Below are 22,640 nucleotides of genomic sequence, written 5' to 3'. Positions count from 1 at the left end.
AATCACAACCGATAACAACTACGATGATGAAATCCGCTCACGGTTGTTGTCAGCCAGCAGAGCCTATTTCAGCTTACAAAGACTGTTTCGCTCGAAACGTCTCACCATAGGGTCAAAGCTCTTACTGTACAAGACTATGATCTTGCCAGTCCTCATGTATTCCTCGGAAACTTGGGTTCTTAGCAAGAAAAATTGCGAACTCTTGGCCGCGTTCGAGAGAAGAATCCTCCGAAGAATTTTTGGCCCCCTACATGAGGATAGACGATTCCGTAGCCTACACAATGACGAAATCTATGAGCGATACCATGACCGTCCGGTTGTGGATAAAATCCGGCTCAACAGGTTGCGGTGGGCGGGTCACTTAATCCGTATGGATGAGGATGATCCCATCCGGAAAGTCTATAAGGGCAATATCTATGGTAGAAAAAGAAGACGAGGCAGACCCTGCTTAAGATGGAGCGATGGCGTAGGTCAGGACGCCAGACAGCTTTTAGGGATATCGAATTGGTGGATCTCGGCGCAAAACCGGGATGTTTGGAGTTCCTTATTAAGGCAGGCCTAGACCGGATACCGATTGTTGCGTCGTTGATGATGATGATGGTGTTCGTGAACACTTGCTGCAAATCATGATGGTACCCTGACCTAATGCTGCTCCAAACGAGTTGCTTGGCCAGCTCATAGACATGATGTGATAGAAATGCAATTGTGGCAGTGGATAGGTCATACATAAAGGACGGGCGACAATGGCATTTCTGACTAAAATCCACTATTACCAGATGGGCCATAACTTGTTCGCTCCAAGGGCACTTGTCGTAGAACACCAAGGGGAGAGTGCGGGTGTCTCTCAGATTTGTGGTGTGAGCGGAAGCGCATTTTGGATAATTACAAGTGGGGGCGCATAGGTATGACTGACACTCTATACCCTACCGAGGGATAAATTACCATTATAAAATCCAACTATCTTCCATTTTGTAACCAATATTACTCTTTTAGGCGGATCATAGCTGGTGCCGCACACATCGAACCATGCATCTTGGCCAAACGAGATTCGGGCAAGCAGGGTCGGACTGAAGATAGGCACTAACGAAGCCAAAAGTTCTCAGTTTGATGCGTGATCGCATTCCTCCTTTTTCGAAGGCGTGGTCCAGTTTGTCTACCGTGATACCGTTGTTAAAGGCGGCACCAAGCTTACCGTTATCCGACACATTAACAGCGCTACATATACTTTCGTTCTTTTGTCAAAAATAAATATATACCACAGATACCTCAACACCAATTTCAAATTGAACTGTTTCCCACTAATATTCTCTCTTTTCTGGGAACAATATATAGAAAGTGACCATCACGCGTGTTATTAGGGTACGGTGAACCGACACAATTTCGACCAAAGAACTGCATCGACATATGGGTCAGGCATCGGCGGAAATGTTGATAAGAACGCGGAAATGGCAGTTTATCGGTTATACTTAAAAAAAAAATGGCAACTCCATTGTTGGCAATGTTGTAATATAATTATAGTCCACAATAGTAGTGGAGGAATATATTCTCTCCGAGGAGACTTGGAGAGCTGAAGCATATTTCGGCGAAAGGGAGTGTTGAGGCGTTAGCCTAATGAATGCGCCATGCCCCATTTAGGAAATATTGGCAACGATACATGCATATGATAGGAGGTAGGACCATTTTAGATAAATTTTTATTCCTGCTATCTAATACCCAGTGGACCAAGCTAATTAAAAAGTTTCTTTATGTCTAATCGGTAAATCATTCTAGAAATGTCACTTTTACCTTAATCTCATATGTTTAATATACATGTGTGCAGTATTTTATGATAAATTTTTCAGCATGTACTCTCCATTTGCCTCGCCCTTATCGCATATAGTTCTATCTGAGGACCTCGGGGGATCATTTGGAAATACATTTCTCCAAACTTGAGCCAAATATGATCTAAAATGTAATATAAGTAAGAAACATCTACCATCAACCAACTTCATGGATACTCGTACCGAGATTGCTGTCTGCTTATGAAGTCAGACTAATGTAACCTTCTACTTTTTTTCACAAAAACTAATACCCTCATGTGAGCTCATTGCACTTAGCGAATGATTCCACACCTACTGAAGTTAACTTTGAAATATAACGAAATAGTCATCCACCTTCTGCACGAGGACGTGGTTAAAAGTGAGTTCAGCAACCTTTAATCGCGGAGTATCTTTGCAAACCGTGGCATGTGCACCGCCAACTCAGCCATCAATTTAGTAATGTTTGCTGTCTGCTGAGTGCAGACATATGTTGACTCCCTGTCCTTGCTTCCTCTCTCGAAAGAGATACTGAAAACACAAACAGCTTCATTTCTTGAAATGCTCCACATAATACGTATTGCACCTTCAAGTGTCTGGTCGGAAAGGACGAGCGAATATTGTTGCAGATTGCAAAAAGGAGCAAAATAAAAAACGACAAGCAACGACAAACAGAGCAGAAAATACAGGAATGAATGGAGTATAATACAAGACTGGCAAACTGGCAAATATGAAGGGAAAATTATGCAAATGATCGCAGTAAAGTCCTTTTTATTCAAAGACACGGACAAATGATGGAGCGTTGCAAAAAGTTGATTGAGTTGGTTTACTTGGAGCTTTTTCAACCGCTTTGTATGGCACCGGATTTTAAGTGTGCTCCATTGTGTCATTCATGAAATCCGCGATAACAAATAGAAAAAATAAGGATTTGTTATGCTGCCGGTGGCAATCGTTCCTTTGTGGGTTGAAAATATGACTTAAAATTGGGGAGAGCTCTTGCCCGATTATCGGTACTGCATTGGTTTGGATTGCGGTGAAATCGGTCGATTTGAGGGTAGTTGCTCAGAATGATAAATACATCTACCAGGAGTGCCTCATCCTTAGGTGCTTCAGACTGAAAATGTTGCTTTTTGTCACATATGTGCGATTTGTTGGGGGCCAAATTTCAATAGGGACGTATTTTTGCTGAGGTTAAAAATAAACCGAGCCTGTTTTTCGCACTACGGGTTCGGTTAGGCTGATTGCACACTCACAAGATACTTATCTACAATGACGCAGGTGGAGAGTGAGACTTATTGAACTTTAATTTCAACAGTTTCCAAAGCTTCGTATTCCCAAAAGCGAAATGGAATTATCTTCTCACCCTTACTCAGCTCTACTGCTCCCTATTCCATTCGACTCTAAAAGGAATTTCGGGCCAGAAACTTCCGACTTCTTCACGCTCAAAACGGAAAGGAAGAATAAAACGACTGCCTAGCTAAAAACGGCAGCAGCCACATCCTCCGAAAAACTCCAACACGAAAGGAAAAAATATCAACACAACATGAAAAGAAATCTTTCCCGACCACAAACATGAAGAGGGATTGCTTTCCATTTCATTCTATTTTCTCGATTTTAATTAAATAAGATGCTTTTGCATTGCCGTCTTCCCTCCATGCTGTGATCCTTGCGTGAATAATATAAAAGTTCGTTACGATAGCCATTTTCAGTCTCCGCTATTACTTTTCTGGAAGAAAAGGACTTTCCTCGTAGCGAATGCTGCACCAGCTCCCCACTTTCCTTTCCTGTTTGCTACTTTTCCTTCGTAGATTTACTAGGATTGCGTTTCGCAACAACGTCCGACCTTCTAGATGGGATAATGTTTGTTTATTTCTTGTTCTCTGGCTTATACGCGGTGACAGGGATTGATGATGAGAAATGATTCCCTGCATGCGTGCCAAGTTCTTTTCTTTTCAAAGGATCCAACACGCTATGCTAACTACTTCTATGAAAAGAAGGAAAACATATCTTCTATGCGTGTGTTTCTTCCTCATGGGTGCCAGCAATTGTGTGGGTTGTATCGCTACGGATGCATTCAGTTCTAGCGAATTTTGTTAAATTAGAAACCCGAGAAATGCAGAGGCCCATTGAAATCAATCTGTCAGTCATTAGTGCAAGCATGAGGAGCAGCAAGTTAAAGCTCTTACTGTTCAAGACTATGATCTTGAAAGTCCTCATATATTCCCAGACATTTGGATTCTTAGCAAAAGAAAAATGCGAACTCTTAGCCGCGTTCGAGAGAAGAATCCATTAAAGAATTTTTGGCCCAATACATGAGGATGACCAATTCCGCAGCCTTTATAATGATGAAATCTATGATCGCCAAGCTGCGGATAAAATTCGGCTCAATAGGTTGCGATGATCCAGCCCAGAAAGTCAATAAGGGCAATATCTATGGTAGAAAAAGAAGACAAGGCAGACCCTGCCTGAAATGGGACGATGGCATAAACCAGAACGCCAGACAGCTTTTAGACATATCGAATTGGTGGACCTCTGCGCAAAAGCGGAATGTCTGAAGTTCCTTATTAAGGCAGTCTTAGACCGGATACCGGTGATTGCGCCGTTGATGATGAAAAGGGAAATAAATGTTTACAAATCTGTAACTTTGCTGCCATCGAAATGACAACAGTGCCTCAGATAGAGACTGACCTCACGGCTTAATAACGATACTGACGATCCACGAAATGCTCACTTTCTACAACTGGAATACAAATTCTTCCGTTATAGCATTCTGGGTCTGAGCGAAGTGGGCTGGTCGGACTCTGGAGAGCACTCTTCGCCTTCTTGCTACAATGCGCTTGCATGCTCAGGAAAGTTAAGTAGTACAGAGACAAAATCGGTGTCGGATTGTTTCTGACCGCTCCCACTGTGCGCACCCTCTTGACGGGGGAGCCGGTTTTTGATTGGATCCTGACTGCAAAAATCAAGTTAAGGAATATCATAATTGGGGGAAAACGGAGGTTTCCAATACAGTGGAGAAGGATGCTTTCTATTAGCAATTACATGCAGTTGAGAAGATAGCATTGTTATCTTGATAGGTGATCTAAATGCCAGCGTGAGCTCTGATAACATCTTGCTTGGACATGTAATGGAGGAGCAAAGTTGACCGTAACGCATCTGGATGGATTTCGGCAGCTTCCAAGCCCTAGTTATTTGTACACCGTTCGAGCACAGAACATCACATACGGTCAGTTGGATTTCAACTGGCCGACACCATACGTTCGTAGGAAAAGAGGCGCTGACACGGCTTGGAAACGATCAAAGCTTACCTTTGGTTGTGACCATGTTTTCTCTCGTATACTACCCAAGTCGTTCGCCACCTTCAGAAGGGATGTCGCACGATCAATAATTGAATAATTGATAATTGGAATGGTATCTGCGTACTCCCTGTGGTCGTAAGGATAATAGCTAATATAATCCTGAAACGCATCAAAGAACATCACGAAAGCTTGATCAGCAGAGAGCAAACTGGTTTCCGCTCGGGATCCCCTTACATTGACCACACCAACAACCCTGCGGATGATTTTGGAACAATGAGCGAGTTTAGATCTTCGCTGCACCTACTCTGCATCGATTTTGAGAAAGCTTTCGATAGCGTAAAAACAGAGTTTTTCCAGAGTGCTCTACGCAGGAGAGGCATTCCGGGAAACGAATAGCTATTATCAGTGCGACGTATAATAGGGCAAAATGTCACTTGCTCCACCGAAGTGTAATCTCAAACGAATTCGAGGTACACAGCGAAGTCTATCAGGGTTGCATCTTGTCACCGATACCATTTCTTCTTGTTATCTTTGGCTAACTTCATACTACCTTGTCCGGAGGACGTGGACTACACTGATGACATCTGTTTGCTCTGTCACCGTATTATGGAGCTTGGCAAAATGACTCCGGGTTTGGAAAGAGAGGCAAATAGTTTTATACTGATGCAGAAGATAAAAATCAACCAAACCAAGGTTCACAGTGTGATGGGTCATCCCACTCTCCATATCTGCATTGATCGGCAGAGCATCGAAGGCGTTGATCAGTTTGTATATCTAAGAAATGTTCTTTCCGCCAAACGGTGGCCCCAAACTGGATGTCGCTCGATCTGTTAACAACATTATATCCGCCTTGCATAAAATCTAGAAATGCAATTATCTCAATGCGAAGATCAATGAAGACTATTTTGTTCTATCAAAATCTGTTTACTGTCTGTCCGTCACACGCATTTTTCTCGGAGACGGTAGCAGCGATTGATACCACATTTGGTGGAAAGGTGGGAATTGTGAACCCTTACATACAGTGATTTACATCCTATTACGTTGAATTTAAGGTGAGGTCCCCATGCATGCAAAAAGGGAGTGTCAAATTTTTCCACCAAATATAGTCACGTGGAGTATCAAATGAAAGGTCCCGATTAGTAGACAGAAGGCGGTCTTAGTTTTGACATTTGTTGGAAAGCTGGGAGTGCGGGGGGTCGAAAGTGATAATTTCTTTAACGGACCCATTCTCAGGAACTACTATAACATAGGGCATAATCCTACCAGTTTGGTGGAAATCGAACTATTTGTAACAAAGTTATAATAGGTGAAAATTGTCGTTTCTTTGCAAATTCAAGACTATGAATGCCAATCTCATCCGAAAGTGGATAGCCTCACATAATATATACATTTATTACGTGGCACCTACTAATGGGACAAATGCACACCCAAATGTTTCTAGCTGAAGCATCCAGCTCCCAGTTTCCCGACTTGTTGTTGCTTTGTAGGAGTAGCACATGCAAACTCACCACCACTATCACTTTGCTAACACCTGTCTGCGACCCATCATTAGAGTACGCTGGCCTGATACTATCTCGGACAAAAAACTGGGTCGAGGCGCAGGCCAGTTACACGAAGATCAGAAGTCAGAAGTGACGATGAATAGGTGCAACAATTGCATTGCTGACTACACCATGCATACACCCCCCCCCCCCCGGCCGTACTCTTTTGGTGCTAGATGGTGTTCTGCCTTCACTGCACTTCACTGACTCAGCTGGAAGACTCGCTGGGCGAGAGTGTTGGACCTAAGCGCTTTCCAGAGTTCAGCTTCGATATTGTTAAGTTCTGTCATTTCCTTAATGACATAAAAAAAATTGTTTCTAAATATCGATATAACGCTGTGTCTGTGGCTACTATAAAACCATATGATCCTCCAGTAAGGTTGACACTTAGTCCAAGTATCCTACAATGTCTACCCTTAAGCATCGGTGACATTAGTTACAAAAAAAAACAAAAGCAAAATGTTGTCAATGATTCGAATAAGGGCGGACTTATTGATTACAGCCTTCGGCTATTCTGCGAGCACACGAAATGATTTTTGGAATGCAGGTATGCTCCTCGACAGCTGGAACGAAGGCCCCCAGAATACTTGCTCTGTCTCTAAATTCAACGAAAACTTCAGCGTTCCAGGCTAGACATTCCGGAGTAGGGACATGTTGGCTGGTAAGGTTCAGGTGAATAGTCTTCTCCCTCTTGTGACATTGTGCTAAGATACTCCGAAAGACTAGCGGAAGTAAATGTATTGCACTAATGCTAGGCGCTCAGAATCGGGAGCATATTAGTAGCACACTGTTATACACCGATCCTGGGCTCCAATGATACAACATGTAATGGTAAACCACGGGAACCGCACTGATAATGGTGAAAGATTTGTAGATTTTAACAGTTTCCACTGCCTCCCCATGACGGTATATTGTTTGTCCAGAGGTCGCCATAAAGTGAGTTGAGTTTCAATTGATCAGCAATGTATATTTTTCCAGATCAATCACACATGATCAACGATAGACTATGGTGTTTCCTCTGGATGTGCATAGCAAAAGGAGTGCCGACATACCTTCACTTGGGAGTCGCGTCGGCTATCACTTCCAGGGTTAGAGTTGTCGTTCGTGAGTTTGAGAATTACCTTGCTAATTCCAATGATAGATGACCTGAATACTCCACTGTTTTGTGGACGGAGCAACACCCTCCGTGACGCTTCTTCAATGCATCCTTATTAATAAATTAGAAATACAAAATCTGGGAAATAGTCCACATTCGTGACTGGCACCAGAAAAGAGATCCTAGACATCACCCGAGGGAACATTTTTAAAAATTGAATGTTTAAAAACTGAGCAGAATATTTTGATTTTGAAGGTATTTTTCAAATAGTGAGAATAATAAGAAAAATCAGGAGGACAGATTAGGATGCTTTTATAGAGCATCAAAGAATAACAGGGCTCATCTACCGAGGAGCGGTGATAACTGCAGTGTACTAGAATTCCAACCAATCGTGGTTTGAACAATATTTTCCAGCAATAGCACTTCACTCAGAGTTTCGTCTAAATTTCTCCTTTCTTCCACGAACTTCATGGAGGAAATTCGCACGGTGGGTCCTCGGGGATGCCGTTGCATTTTGAACAATAAGGCGGGGTATCCAATTTAAGCCTATGCAGGTATTGCCGGTATCTTTCATGGCCGGTGAGAAATTGAGCGAGATTAAAAATGATCTGCCCATGCTTTTTCTACAGTCATTTTCCGATGGAATTGATCAACCTGTAAGTCTAACGAACCTTTTCTGGCTGGCCCCATTGCTGTTGCATCTGCTTATGGATGTATCTCTTTCAACTTCATCTGCGGTAAATGTTCATCGCATCGTCTACCAGAATGTCAATTGCTAGATCTATACTTGTGGTGGATGCTCTTTTGCAAATATGCGCTCTGTGTTCCTCAAAATTTACTTTTCCATCTATCATCACTGCTAGGTATTTGATGGCCGGCTCGGAAATGATATGATTCCTAATTCTAATACTGTGGTAATTTCGTTTGTTGCGCTTAGGATGAGCCCCGTTTCCGTCCTGCGGGACACCTGCGGATACAACGTACTACATGGGTTCGTCATTGGTGTCATACCAAAGCATCCGTTCTCTCAAGTAGCTACAGACAATAGCAGCTAGACAAGTGAGAAACTTTTGTATAAGGTTCCAACTGGCCGAATTGAATGCATTACTTACTGGTACTACCTGTTCGTGAATTACATTTTCGGCCAAGCCACCAGTAACCCATTCTGATCCCATTAATGGACTGGTGAAGTCGAAGTCACCATCAGGGTTCGCTAGAAAGTGACATAACTTATAACAAGAGATCGTCCCGTTACGATTATATAGGCGCTACCCAGCGGTTTTATGTCTGCCTAAAAAGAAAGCTCCTTAAAATATTCCCCCTTGTTCACCTGGAAGACGAACTTGAACTTCCTTCATCGATCGATCCTACCAATCCTACCACTCTCTGAGCAGTTTGTCTGGCCTGGTGACAAGGCGATCGAAAACTAGTCAGTTCACTATTCCACCAGTAAATGGGTATTCTAGTGGAGAATACACATGCTTTAGCGACGCATTATGTAGCTTGCAGAACTCTATCTGTGGAGGTACTAGCTATTCATTGTCTATTCATTGTTTTTACCATCCTAGGGTTCTTTTAGATTTTTTCTTAAGTCGTGGTTCCGTCGCCAATTCAAAAGGGATTGTCTGGTGGCCCCCGTACGGGAAAGCTTCGCTAACGTGTCAGCGCAGGATTGACAAAAGATCAGTCAGAACCGGACTCCCCTTTCCAATAGGTGTTTACACCACTTTCGTTGGCCCAAACTATATCCAACTGGGCTAATGCTTCTAATAAGCACCGCCCCCTTGCGTTAGTCTCTTTTTTGCCGCACTCGATGGTCCACGCATTAAAGTCACCGGCTATCACCTTTGGAGCTCATCCCCTTGCTTCGCGAAAAAGATCGTCTAACAGGTTTTGAAATTCAGGCAGTGTAAGTGGCTCGGTGCGGCTTAGCCGCTGTATACGAATATAGCGCTTATTTTTCCCAAATGAACAAAGCCACTAGTCACTTGGCCGATGCTATATTGTATGGTTTGGCAACTGCATACCCATATCGCCGCTCTACCAGTCGAATCTGTGATGGTAGTGTCACCGTCTGTGGAATGCACTTTTGATGGCAACCTCCATCGCGGACTCGTGGTCTTTGCAAGCAAATCCTACCCAACCCTGCAATCATTTTATTTTTATTTAAACTCACTACTTCATTACCGTTTTCACCTTTCTGTTATCCGGTCTCTCCTTTCCTTCGCACAAAATGCGGTTTGGGGTTAACATTGCACGCCTCGCAATCGCAATGTGGCGGTTTGAGTACTTCCATTAGCATTCTTAAGACTCACGATGGATTCTTGTCCGAATTCCTCCAGATTTTTTCTGTAGATGTCACTTCATTGAGATGCTTTTATAACTTGGTTGTAGAAACCATCAGAGATCCTTTTTCTGAGTTCGACAGATTTCTTAGTCTCTTAGGTCGGCGTCAGCTTTGACTTTTTTTTAGTATCTCCGTATTTGATAGATTTCCTCTACTAGAAATTACAATTGTCTCTGGGCACCTTTAGTTTCTTCTTCTTCTTTTTGTATAGAACCTTAGTCCGTACACTGTTTCTATTTTCCTGGTGTTTTGCTTCGCTGTCCGACATTCCGAATTTGGGCATATGTTTTCCCCGTTCTGAACTTTTACTTACGTTTCTTGAACTGGTCTGAACGCTTCCCCCTCTGTGTTTTGTAGTCTGTTACTTTAGATGGTCAAATTTAGGAGTTTCCACTCCCCTGGGTTTATTTCATCATCATCAATGGCGCAACAACCGGTATCCGGTCTAGGCTTGCCTTAATAAGGAACTCCAGACATCCCGGTTTTGCAAAGAAGTCCACCAATTCGATATCCCTAAAAGCTGTCTGGTGTCCTGACCTACGCCATCGCTCCATCTTAGGCAGGGTCTGCCTCGTCTTCTTTTTCTACCATAGATATTGCCCTTATAGACTTTCCGGGTGGGATCATCCTCATCCATACGGATTAAGTGACCCGCCCACCGTAACCTATTGAGCCGGATTTTATCCACAACCGGACGGTTATGGTATCGCTCATAGATTTCGTCACTGTGTAGGCTACGGAATCGTCCATCCTCATGTAGGGGCCAAAAATTCTTCGGACGATTTTTCTCTCGAACGCGGCCAAGAGTTCGCAACTTTTCTTGCTAAGAACCCAAGTAAGAGCTTTGACCCTATGGTGAGACGTTTCGAGCGGAACAGCCTTTGTAAGCTGAAATAGGCTCTGTTGGCTGACAACGACCGTGGGCGGATTTCATCATCGTAGTTGTTATCGGTTGTGATTTTCGACCCTAGGAGAAATTGTCAACGGTCTCAAAGTTGTATTCTCCTCTCCTTATTCTTCTTCGTGTTTGTGTTTGACCAGTGCGGTTTGATGTTGCTGGTTGACTCGCCTTCGGTGCTGACGTTGCCACCATATATTTTGTCTTGCCTTCATTGATGTGCAGCCCAAGATCTCGCGCCAATCTCCGCCTGCTCGATCTGGATGAAGGCAGTTTGTACGTCACGGGTGGTTCTTCCCATTATGTCGATATCGTCAGCATAGGCCAGTAGTTGGGTGGACTTGAAGAGAATCGTACCTCTTGCATTTACCTCAGCATCACGGATCACTTTCTCGAGGGCCAGGTTAAAGAGGACGCATGATAGCGCATCCCCTTGTCGTAGACCGTTGTTGATGTCGAATGGTCTTGAGAGTGATCCTGCTGCTTTTATCTGGCCTCACACATTGATCAGGGTCAGCATAGTCAGTCTTATTAATTTCGTCGGGATACCGAATTCTCTCATGGCCGTGTCCAGTTTTACCCTGACTGTGCTATCATAGGCGGCTTTAAAGTCGACGAACAGATGGTGCAACTGTGGTCCATATTCCAACAGTTTTTCCATCGCTTGCCGCACACAGAAAATCTGATCTGTTACTGATTTGCCTGGAGTGAAGCCTCTTTGGTATGGGCCAATGATGTTCTGGGCGTATGGGGCTATCCGCCCTAGCAAGATGGCGGAGAATATCTTATAGAACCATCTACCAACTCAGCAACGTGATACCTCTATAATTGCTGCACTGTGTGATATCTGCCTTTTTATGTATGAGACAGATAATGCCTCGTTGCCAATCGTCTGGCATTGATTCGCTGTCCCATACCTTCCGCACAAGTTGATGAACCACTTGGTGTAACTGGTCGCCTCCATATTTAACCAATTCGGCTGTAATTCCATCGGCTCCTGGCGACTTATGATTTTTTAGCCGATGAATTGCACGGACTGCTTCTCCTTAACTTGGTGGTGGCAGTATTTGTCCGTCGTCTTCAGTTGGCGGGACCCCCAATTCGCCGATGTTCTGGTTGTTCAGTAGCTCATCAAAGTGCTCAACCCATCGCTCTAATATGCCCATTCTGTCGGAAATCAGATTTCCCTGTTTGTCTCGCAGGCTGAGCATCGAGGTGTATAAGGCTTCATCCTGCTGACTTGTTGGTAAAACTTCCGCGCCTGGTGCGGTTGCTCCCTGTACTTTTCTAGTTCACAGACTTGTTGGTTCTCCCAGGCTTCCTTTTTCCGTCTGTGAAGTCGCTTCTCCGCTCGACGGAGTTCGTGATAAGTTTCTGCGCGTGCCCGCGTTCTTTGAGAATGCAACATTACTCGGTATCCGGCATTCTTCCGTTCCGTTACTAGCTTACATTTATCGTCAAACCAACCGTTCCGACTCCTTTTGCGGCTGGGGCCAAGTATGTTTGTGGCCGTATCAATGATAACGTTCTTCAAGTGATTGTGAATATCATTTGTTGATGGTTCATCTCCAGGTCCTCTGTTGATTGCGGTTATTGCGGCATCCATTTCCCTCTTATAGGTGTCGCGGAAGGTTGTGTTGTGGATGGCTTCATTGTTCACTCTCACCTGATGGTCAGAGGGGATTCTAGGTGGTATTGTTATTCGAGCTCGGAGCACCATGCCAACGAGATAGTGATCCGAGTCTATATTGCCCCCCTTATATGTTCTGATATTCATCAAGGCTGAGAGGTGGCGGCGTTCGATCAACACGTGGTCAATTTGGTTGAACGTGGTCCCATCTGGAGAGGCCCACGTATGTTTGTGGACCGCTTTCCGCGCGAACCAGGTACTTTCAACAACCATTTCGTGTGACCCTGCTAATTGAATAGTCCGCAGTCCGTTATCATTTGTTTTTTCGTGTAAGCTATGGGAGCCAACGTATCGCCTGAATACGGGCTCCTTCCCTACTTGGCTGTTAAAATCCCCAAGTATGATTTTGATATCATATCTGGGACAGGCTTCGAGGGTTCGTTCTACTGCCTCGTAGAAGGTATCCTTCTCCGACTCTGCAGTCTCATCTGTAGGGGCGTGAACGTTTATGAGGCTTGTATTTCTAAACTTGCCTCGCAAGCGCAGAGTGCATAGCCGTTCGCTTATGTTTTCAAAGCCGATAACAGCAGGTTTCATTTTTTGGCTGACTAAGAGACCTACTCCGAGCACATGGTTTACTGGATGACCGCTATAATATATGGTGTAGTGGCTCTTCTCCAGGAAACCGGTCCCTGTCCATCGCATCTCTTGTAACGCTGTTATATCAGCCCTATATTGAGACAGGGTATCGGCTAGCTGCTTATCAGCTTCATCTCTGTACAAGGAGCGCACGTTCCATGAGAAAATGCGCAAATCGTCATCATTCCGTTGTCGTTGCCGGGTCCGTCGTTTTAAAATCCGTCCAGTCCGTGGCTCCTGTTGTGGCTTCGTGACAAGTTGTTTTCCGTGTAGGGTGGTCAGCCCTACCCAACCCCCAATCTGGAGGACCAGTTGGTACAATTTGTCCCGTTTTTAGGTGCGGGAGACTCGCCTTCATCCTTTTCCGTCTGCAGCTTTTCGTTAAGAAAGAGTTCCCAGCGGTCACCACGTGGAGGTGGAGATGGGGTTTGGTAGTAGAGCTGTTGGTGTTGGTTTAGCAGGCATTTCCCAGGTTTTATGCTCCATCGTGGGTACCAATCCACGTTTCACCCCGGGACCTATACTACCCTTTGACCACTGGGTTTATTTCCTGGTGCTAAACTACCTTAAGCCGATGCGATCTAAATCGATTTTTTTTGGTTTTTTTTTTCTCCAAAACTAAATCGAATAACATTCTATGTTACTGTGGTCGGGTTGTCAGTTTCCTGCCTGTCCATCCGTCTGTCTACTTGTCTGCTACATGCACTTTGCTCGAAAACTACCGGAACTACTATTTGTCCATTAAGCTAATATCTTTTTTGCACAATTTCGTTGGGTAGACATCTATAGTGTGTAAAAAGAATTAATTGTATATGTATAGGTACGCCAGTATTCAATTTACGTGCATTTACGATGCATTGCAATGTACTAAACGTTTGTAACTCGGCTTCGCTTGCCCGGCCAGTGGACGGTTCCTACACGCGGTAGAGTCGCACCTGAGTCCAATCTTCCGCCAGGGGCAGCGTCAAATTCCCTACCCATGAAGTCGATAGAGAAGTCGGAAGTTAGATTTCAAAATCTGGGCCCTGGACTTTCACCGAAATCGACGTTCACTTGAAAAGAACGAAAACGGGTTCAAAACCTGGCGCCTTTTCCCCGGCCCCTCAAACGGTCCAATCAAGGCCACGTTAAAATTGCCGGTATGACCATCTGATATAACTAAGCTAAGCAAAGAGAAGATTCCTGAAAGTATCCCCAATACCGCCCGCGTTTCCAGTATTAGAAGCACGAGGAAGCAGTATTAGAAGCACGACCAGTCAATTTGTCAATCCAAAGGGCTCCACGGCTTCCACCAATGCCATTACCGCCGTCGATTGAAAATCCAGTGAGTACAGAGGCGCTCTGGATTCTTCCGCAGATTCCTCAAGAGACCACTGGTCAGAATCGCTGTCTGAGTCTTCAATACTTGATCGCCGCCGACGCCACGAAAATTGGAACGAAGAGCTTGAAGACACTTTTACTACTTTGGTTTTCACTGCAAGATGCATTACCCTAACACTAGTCAACGGAAACTGCTCACTTGTAACGTACTACGAATTATATGGAGTATTTATTTATTTATTTAATTTACGGACAACACACACGGAAAATTCCAATTAATTATTATCCTCAGGATGAGGAGAAAGCAAAAAACTTATCCTACGATTAAAACTACTTAAAGTAGGGAAGTTAAACGGACCAAGTTGTTCTGCATTATAATTTCGGCAAAGCCTAGGAATCGGGGAATGAAAGTTGACTTCGAGCTCTGCGAAGGGCACATTGAAAATGTCTGCGCTACGTGTGTTATAAGACGCAGGACGGCTGGTGATCTCGTCAGCGGCGGAGCAGTCCATCAGACCGGAGGAAAGTTTAAAGAATGTGCATAGATCCAGATAGGATCTACGCTGTTGTAGGAAGGGAAGGTTCAGAAAGCGGAGGCGGGAGGCGTAATCTACACGCGGTAAGCTTTTCTTAAAGAAGAGAGAACGGATGAATTTACGCTGCACATTTTGAAGGGCAAGACAATCACAGTTACGGGAGGGTGATCGCAGCAATTTGGAGGCAGTGGACCTACGTTTAACGAAGCCATGTTGCTCTTTCACTATGTGTTGGCCAAAGTGGGCGGACAATCAGTCGCTGACATATCTTTTGGTTTTGAAACAGGAGGAGAGGAGGGAAATGGGTCGGTAATTCTCAGCAAGCGAACGATCGCCACTTTTGTGAATGGGGATAATGAGAGCCTCTTTCCACAAGCTGGCAAAATGATTCTCTTCGAGGCTTTTGTTGAAAATAAGAGACAGAGGAAGGGGGATGGACTTACCAGTTTTGAGCAAAAAGAGGTTTGGAAGACCATCGTAGCCAGGTCCGACATTGGCATCAAGTTTGCCAATGAGGTATTCGACAAGGATAGGGGTAAGAAGGAGAATGGTAGGCGATGCGGGGCAGGCTACATCCACTATCAGGGGGAATTCGGAGGAAGGAGGGGGAACATAGACTGACGAAAAGTAGCGTCAGAGTAAATCACAAGATAGTTGAAGGGAGTTAGCTGAGCAGCCGGAAAATTTAATGGCCGGAGGGGATAACTGGGGGCAGCGGGAGTTGCGAATGTGGGACCAGAAAGGTTTCAGGTTTCCGCGCTTTAGTGAGTCTTCCACGCTGGACAAATATTCGTTTCTGGACTTACGTATTAAGGACTTCAGCAACGCTTCTAGAAGACTAGGAACTTCTTTCTCGCAGTCTGTTTTTCACGTAGTTTTTGTGAATTTCATTGGTGAACCAGACGAGGTAAGAGCGTAAGCACTTAGGAGAGGAGGGAACGTAACAAGGAAGAAAATCAGATAAAATCGTATAGAAAGTGTTGAGCGCTTTGCCACACGTAACTGGAGAGAGGAGGGGGACCCAGTTGATTGACGCCAGGGCTGAGTTCAGACCTTCGAAGTTCGCCTTACGAAAGTTGAATTTGGTAGGATTGCCAGCGGCAGGAGAGTGGAGTCGGGATATCTGAACATCGAACTCGAGAGCAGGATGATGGGCGTCAAGGGCAACGTAAGACGGAGCATGAAGGGATTGGGAAAGATAACGTACAGGAAGGTTAGAGAAGACAAGGTCAAGAGTGCGATCTAAGTGGTTTCTAGAAAGGCTAAACTGGAGGGCGCCACAAGTGTACATGAAAGTGGATAGAGGAGGGGAAGGGTGGGTCGAGTTATTAGGGAGGGAGGGAAGACCAGGAGTAATGGACCAGGAGAGCATAGGAAGATTAAAGTCGCCACAGAGAATGAAAGGAAGTGAGGGAAACAAAACGGTTAGGGCCTCTGATAATCTGTCGAAGAAATTCTCGTACAGAGAAGGCGGGCTTTAGCAGGGAAAATATACACACGATATGATAAAGGGACATACGTTTGGCGGAAGGACGCGTATGGTAACAGAATCGTAGGAGGAGGAGGAGGAGGAAAAGATGTATGTAACTGGATTGCTGCGCAATGTCTCGCCAATTTTGTTTTTGCCTTCGATCTTGAACTCAAAATTCAACGTTGGCTGACACAATAGTAAAAGTCGCCTCGAACTTTTCACAATTTTTTTGCCTCGAATATGCCTTATTAGAACAACAGCGTCCATTGCCATTCCCATATACTTCGCTTCAGTCAGAAACAAGCGTTAAGAGTGAATTTCGCAATATGCAACATGATTTTGTACAATATTATTATATATGTCAATAATAAAAACAAAGGCGGACGAACATTTTTTCCGAAGTGTTAGACATTTTTCTCTATTATCTATCATATGTTTCAATTAATTTGATGATTTCGTGGGAAGTTAGAAAGGTGATAAGGTTGTGATAGTAGAAAATCGAATTGAATTCAAAATGAATGAATGTTGGGATGGTAAATAAGGAATTTGAAGGAGGAAAATTAAGGTATCAAAGGGAGTTACGTAAGCAAAACGGAAATAGGATGCATACAAAGAAATGTATTTCTCATCAGCCCGTCATTGAACAAAGAGAGTTGCATAATACGGATCCCGAACGCAACAGCAAATGTTTTGAAAAAGTGGGTATTCAACCAAAAAAGAGTGATCCGTGCATTAATACTTAGAAGTTAACTGCTCATCTGCAGTCTGCCTTAAATAAAAAAAATATCTTTATGAATGGAAGAAAGAATCTAGGGAGACGATAGGTTGGTAGGATCAGAAATCTTAGCAGTAAGAGTGCCTGCGCATCATGAAAACTAGAACGTAATTAACCAGTTGACAGAAAGGAAGGAGGAAGCGGTGAGGAAGAACAGATTGCAAGCTTAACGATGAGCGAAAGGAAAGTAAGCTTACTAAGGGAAGCCCACGATGTAGAGCTTAGAGCTACCCTTATGTTGACGAGGGCTGGAGTTGAGGTGAAATTTTAGTGGTCAGTGTCTTCTGAGGATTTTCAAATTGACAAGGAGCAACGAAGGAAGAAATATTTTCACAAAAGCAAAGACTATACTAAGATGCTAATGCGTGCGTGGGCGTGCCTTCAATCACTGCTTACAGATTCTAGCTAAGTATATTCTTATGTCGGGTCTCTATATGAGAGTATCTGCATAAATGTTTCCTATTCTAAAGTATAACTGATTGACGGTAAAGCCGACAGTTGAAACCTTTGAATTCTATATCCATCTGCGAAGGATATATGATGTAACATTCAATCCAAATGGCCGATTCTGTTTTTAGTTCTACTCAAACTGTAAAGCCATTTATAACAGGGAAAAGTGCAAGAAGTGGATTAGTCTGGCCGCAATTATTCCCACGGAAGAACACTCAATTAATTGCACTCAACTAGCCAAAACAGGAAATGCTCCCTACTTTTTGATCTTAATCGCATCACCAGAAACCTTGGCTACTGTATTTTTCCAGGGACGGTCTCCCGTTGATACGGTGATCCGAAGTATCATTCAATATGTACATATCTTATAAGCCAACTCCATTTGATGTGCCTTAAATACGAATAAGAATCATCATTTCCAAATTAAACCTCCTCAGAGTCCTAGTCGGTCGTTCCAAAAAGCAGACTTTGTGCGCGTCGGGGGATGAACACACATATCTCGGTACATAATTTATTTTCCCCCCAGCAAACAAGCCAACTCCCTGAAAATCAATAGTAAATTAATATTGCGCCTCGGAAAATCAATAAGCAGACGCGTGCCACGAATACTCCCATGGCAGTGAACGTGGCGTTTATATCCTGCCGAGCTAAGGACTTAAGTAGCACAATAACGGCACGGAAGCTCTGACCTAATTCCCCCATAAATACACGTTGTTCCTTCGAATCAATGACATGTTACAAGGATTATTTAGGTGTTAAATGACAGCGCAAATTTAACCATTCACTCCTTGATTTAAATCGTATCCCTTTCATACCTAATTTATTTACAATATGCATGCTTCGGAAAGATACCATCTCGCCTCCGCAGACTCACAAATATTTCACAGGATCACACGCTCAGAAGGTTGTACTTACCTCGACATTTCTGACGACAAGATCCGCTCGAAATTGAAATGATTTATTATGGTATGTCATCATGGCGTCACCATCTCGGCTTATTCCCTGGATGTTGTACAGTAGTCCATTAGTTAACCATAATCTGGCCGTGTATGTGATGAACAATGGCTTCTGCAAAGTTTATGACAAACGGTTTATCCTCTCTCTGTCGTCAGTGGAAAGCAGTGATTCCTAACTAGGATGGGGGTATTTATGGAGCTATCCAGCTGCAAATGGAATTTTATCTAGAATCGGAAGGGTTTCACACGATTGAAGGAGAAGCTGCCTGTCGATTATTTTTAGAATGGTTCAAATGGGAATACTGTCTGATCGATTTCCTTCTCGAATTTATTCTTAGTAATAAGTTAGAAATATACAACGTAGGCAACACTCCAACATTTGTGACCAGCACCAGACAAGAGGTACTAGATATAACTCTAGGAAATACCTTAATGAACGGGATGGTCAGGAATTGGAGGGTGTCGGATGAACCCTCAATGTCTGATCACAGGATAATCAGATTCGACATTGAGGGTAACTCCAAAATAAAAAGATTAATAAGGAATCCCAAGAGAACGGATTGGGAATCCTACACAACGCACCTGAGCAAAAACATTGCCCACCTTCAAGGGGGCGGTGACATCAGGAGCGAATTGGAATTAGAAGCGGTGCTAGAAGACCTCAACACAATCGTCATTGACGCATATGAGGCCATCTGTTCGGCCAGGACAGTCAAGTCATCAAGGGATGTACCATGGTGGAACAGGAACCTAGCCAGAATGAGAACGGAGGTATGAAAACTCTTTAACCGGGCAAAACAAACCGGGGACTGGCGGAGGTATAAAAATGCACTGACTGCGTATAGCAACGCGATCAGGAAAGCGAAACGGAACAGCTTTAGGGAATTCTGTGAAGGGATTGAACAGATCACAGAAGCAACCAGGCTGTACAAGGATGTAGCCAAGGACGGGGGAATATCCTCTATCTGCTTGAAAAAGGAAGATGGGACATTCACCGAGAATGAGGAGGACAGGGTACACCTGCTTCTCAGAACTTATTTCCCGGGGTCCCACCCCTCGGTGGCAGGCGACAACAATCTGCCTGACACCCCAACAACGAATAAAAGGGGAAGGAAAGAGGGCTGGAAACTAGCAAAAGAGGTATGCTCAGAAGCTAGGCTAAGATGGGCAGTGGGGCCTTTTCAACCAATGAAATATCCCGGAGTAGATGGCATTTTCCCAGCATTTATCCAGAGAGGTCTAGGAATTTTCTTAGAGTCTCTTCTGAGGGTGGTAAGGGGGAGCATAGGACTGGGTTACATACCAAGGGCATGGAGACGGGCAATCTTTCAGACCAATCTGCCTAACATCGCTCATACTCAAAACGGTGGAGAAGGTAATAGACAACTATATTAGAACTAACGTTCTAAAGCGTAATCCCCTACATCACTGTCAACACGCTTACCGGGCAGGACGGTCAACTGAAACTGCTCTGTATCAGCTGACAGAGGTACTACGGGACGCCATAGAAACAAAAGAAATTGCACTGTGCGCGTTTGTGGATATCGAAGGAGCATTCGACAACACATTGCGCACAGAGATACAGGATGCCCTGAGCCGCAAAGGAGAGGGAAACACCCTGGCACTCTGGATGGGCAAACTGCTAGAAAGCAAACAAATAGAGGTACAAACTCTATTATCATGAACACCACTCAAGGCTGTCCACAGGGTGGTTCACAGAATACAAGTCCAGGGCTACGCGGACGACATTGTTTTAATCTGTAGGGACAAACATGAAGATACCCTATGTGATAGAATCCAAACTGGATTAAGGGTTGCTAGTGCCTGGTGCAGGAAAGTGGGACTGTGGATCATCCCAATCAAAACCACCATAGTACTATTCATTAGGAGGCGTAAGCTGGATCACCTGAAAGCCATAACATTACATGATATGGAGGTGAAACGAGAAACATAGGTCAAATATTTGGGAATCACGCTAGACCAAAAATTACTCTGGAAGACACATGTCGGAAACACTTGTCGGAAAGCCACGAGGACTCTGATGACTTGCAGATCCATAGCAGGACAAAAATGGGGTTGCAGCCCGAAGATACTACTTTGGATATATACTGCAATAGTAAGACCAATGATTACCCATGGACCGGTAATCTGGGCAGAAAGGACCCAACTCAGCACACAAGCCAGGGAATTACATAAGCTCCAAAGGCTGGCTTGCGTGTGTATCAGTGGGGCAATGAGGACATGCCCAACGGCATCCCTGGAGGTCCTTCTGGGATTAACCCCTCTCCATCTGCACATACAGATGCAGGCAAGGAGATCAATATTCAGGATGGCCGGGAATATGAGTGAGGCGGGGAGCTGCCTAAATCGAAGGAAGATTGATATCCTTTCTAGGCGGTATCCCGAATTACTGATACCGAGGGACAACATGACAACGAGGTTTCACTTCGATAAGAAGTTTGAAACACGTTGGAGTAACAAGGCAAACTGGGAGAGCGTGGCTGCGACATACGGCTTAAACCAGCAACTGATTACTTGGTACACTGACGGATCCCTCACAGCAGAGGGAGCGGATGGCGGTGTCATTGGTCCAAGGAAAATGTACTTTGAGCCAATGGGCAGGTACACTAGCATATTCCAGGGGGAAATTTACGCCATATACAAATGTGCCTCCTTTAATCTGCAAAGGAACTACAGGCGGCAGAACATAGCTATTCTCACCGATAGCCAAGCAGCGATCAAGGCACTTAGGTCCAACCAGGTGAACTCTAAACTGGTATGGGAATGCCTTGAGAGACTAAATAGACTCGGCTCGTCCAACAAAGTCTGGATACTTTGGGTTCCAGGCCATGCTGGGTTGGAAGGCAATGAGGCAGCGGATGAACTAGCCAAGAAGGGAGCAGGGATGCCTTTACACGGGCCAGAACCCTTCTGTGGAATCGGAAACGGTTTCATGGCTATGAATCTAAGAAACGAAGAGAAACGGTTGACGGAACTGTATTGGGCGGGCCTACCAGGGATGAAGCAGTCCAGGGTGCTTATTGGGGGATACGAGCCCATGCGTACCAAGGATTGCTTAAACCTCACCAAAAAGAACCTCCGAATCATAGTGGGAATTCTCACTGGTCATTGTCGGCTGGACTATCACCTAGAGAAGCTAGGGATATCTACGGACACTGCTTGCAGGTTCTGTGAGGAGGAGGACGAAACCTCTATGCACGTCCTGGGACAGTGTCCGGCACTTGTGCAAAGTAGGTCGATACATCTGGGAGAACACTTAATACCAGATGCAAAGTTGAAACCTCTGGAAGTGGGGAACATACTAAAGTTCCTAACGGTTACAGGCCTGCTTGAGATACTATGATCAACAAGTACACTATAACCAGTAAAAGAGGCACAATAGTTCTTCAAGGACGCAGTGCGACTTTCCCTTAACAGAATAACAATAATAATAATAATGATCGATTTCCAGGGGTGGACTGCAGAATACAGCTCCCTCGGAGCCAACCTGTCCCTCTCTGAAGGTGTTATGTGGCTGGCAGTCAACTTATCTCTCTTTGAGGGTGATATGTGCAGGAGCAAAACTTCTCGTTTACCAAGACGATTAGTGGGTGGTTATAGCCACACCCTGTACGAGGTTACCCCACTATTAGCAAAATGCTTCGGATGTAGACTGGGGAGTCCAAAAACTCCCCCAATTCAGGGTACGTGACACCATGCAGTCGACTGTATTCGAAGGTCTTGGCCGCCTCAGAGAGTAAGGTTGACTGTAAGGTAAGGTTACTGTGCTACGTGGGGCTATGACACGGATGGCGGACTTCCCAATCTCCATACTCGTAGGAACTAAATGAACAAGCAACTTAAGCACAAAAACAAAAAGAATAAC

At 44.4% G+C, this 22,640-nt stretch overlaps 1 protein-coding gene across 2 annotated transcripts in view; it reads right to left on the bottom strand.

The window, feature by feature from the left end:
• Window positions 1-22,640, bottom strand: part of LOC119659421 — a 171,896-nt gene that overhangs the window by 124,823 nt on the left and 24,433 nt on the right. The window contains exon 3 of one of the 2 annotated variants that reach the window (XM_038067495.1): window positions 18,714-18,866. The exons of the other annotated variant lie outside the window; for it this stretch is intronic. Within the exon in view, the coding sequence (XP_037923423.1) occupies window positions 18,714-18,866 (153 nt within the window). The remainder of the gene's footprint in view (window positions 1-18,713; window positions 18,867-22,640) is intronic. 2 annotated transcript variants of the gene reach the window in all.

Source organism: Hermetia illucens, chromosome 6 (genome assembly GCF_905115235.1).
Source record: "Hermetia illucens chromosome 6, iHerIll2.2.curated.20191125, whole genome shotgun sequence".
Classification (NCBI taxonomy): domain Eukaryota; kingdom Metazoa; phylum Arthropoda; class Insecta; order Diptera; family Stratiomyidae; genus Hermetia; species Hermetia illucens.
The sequence above is the reverse complement of the archived record's forward strand: the minus strand, read 5'-3'. Positions and strand labels throughout refer to the sequence as shown.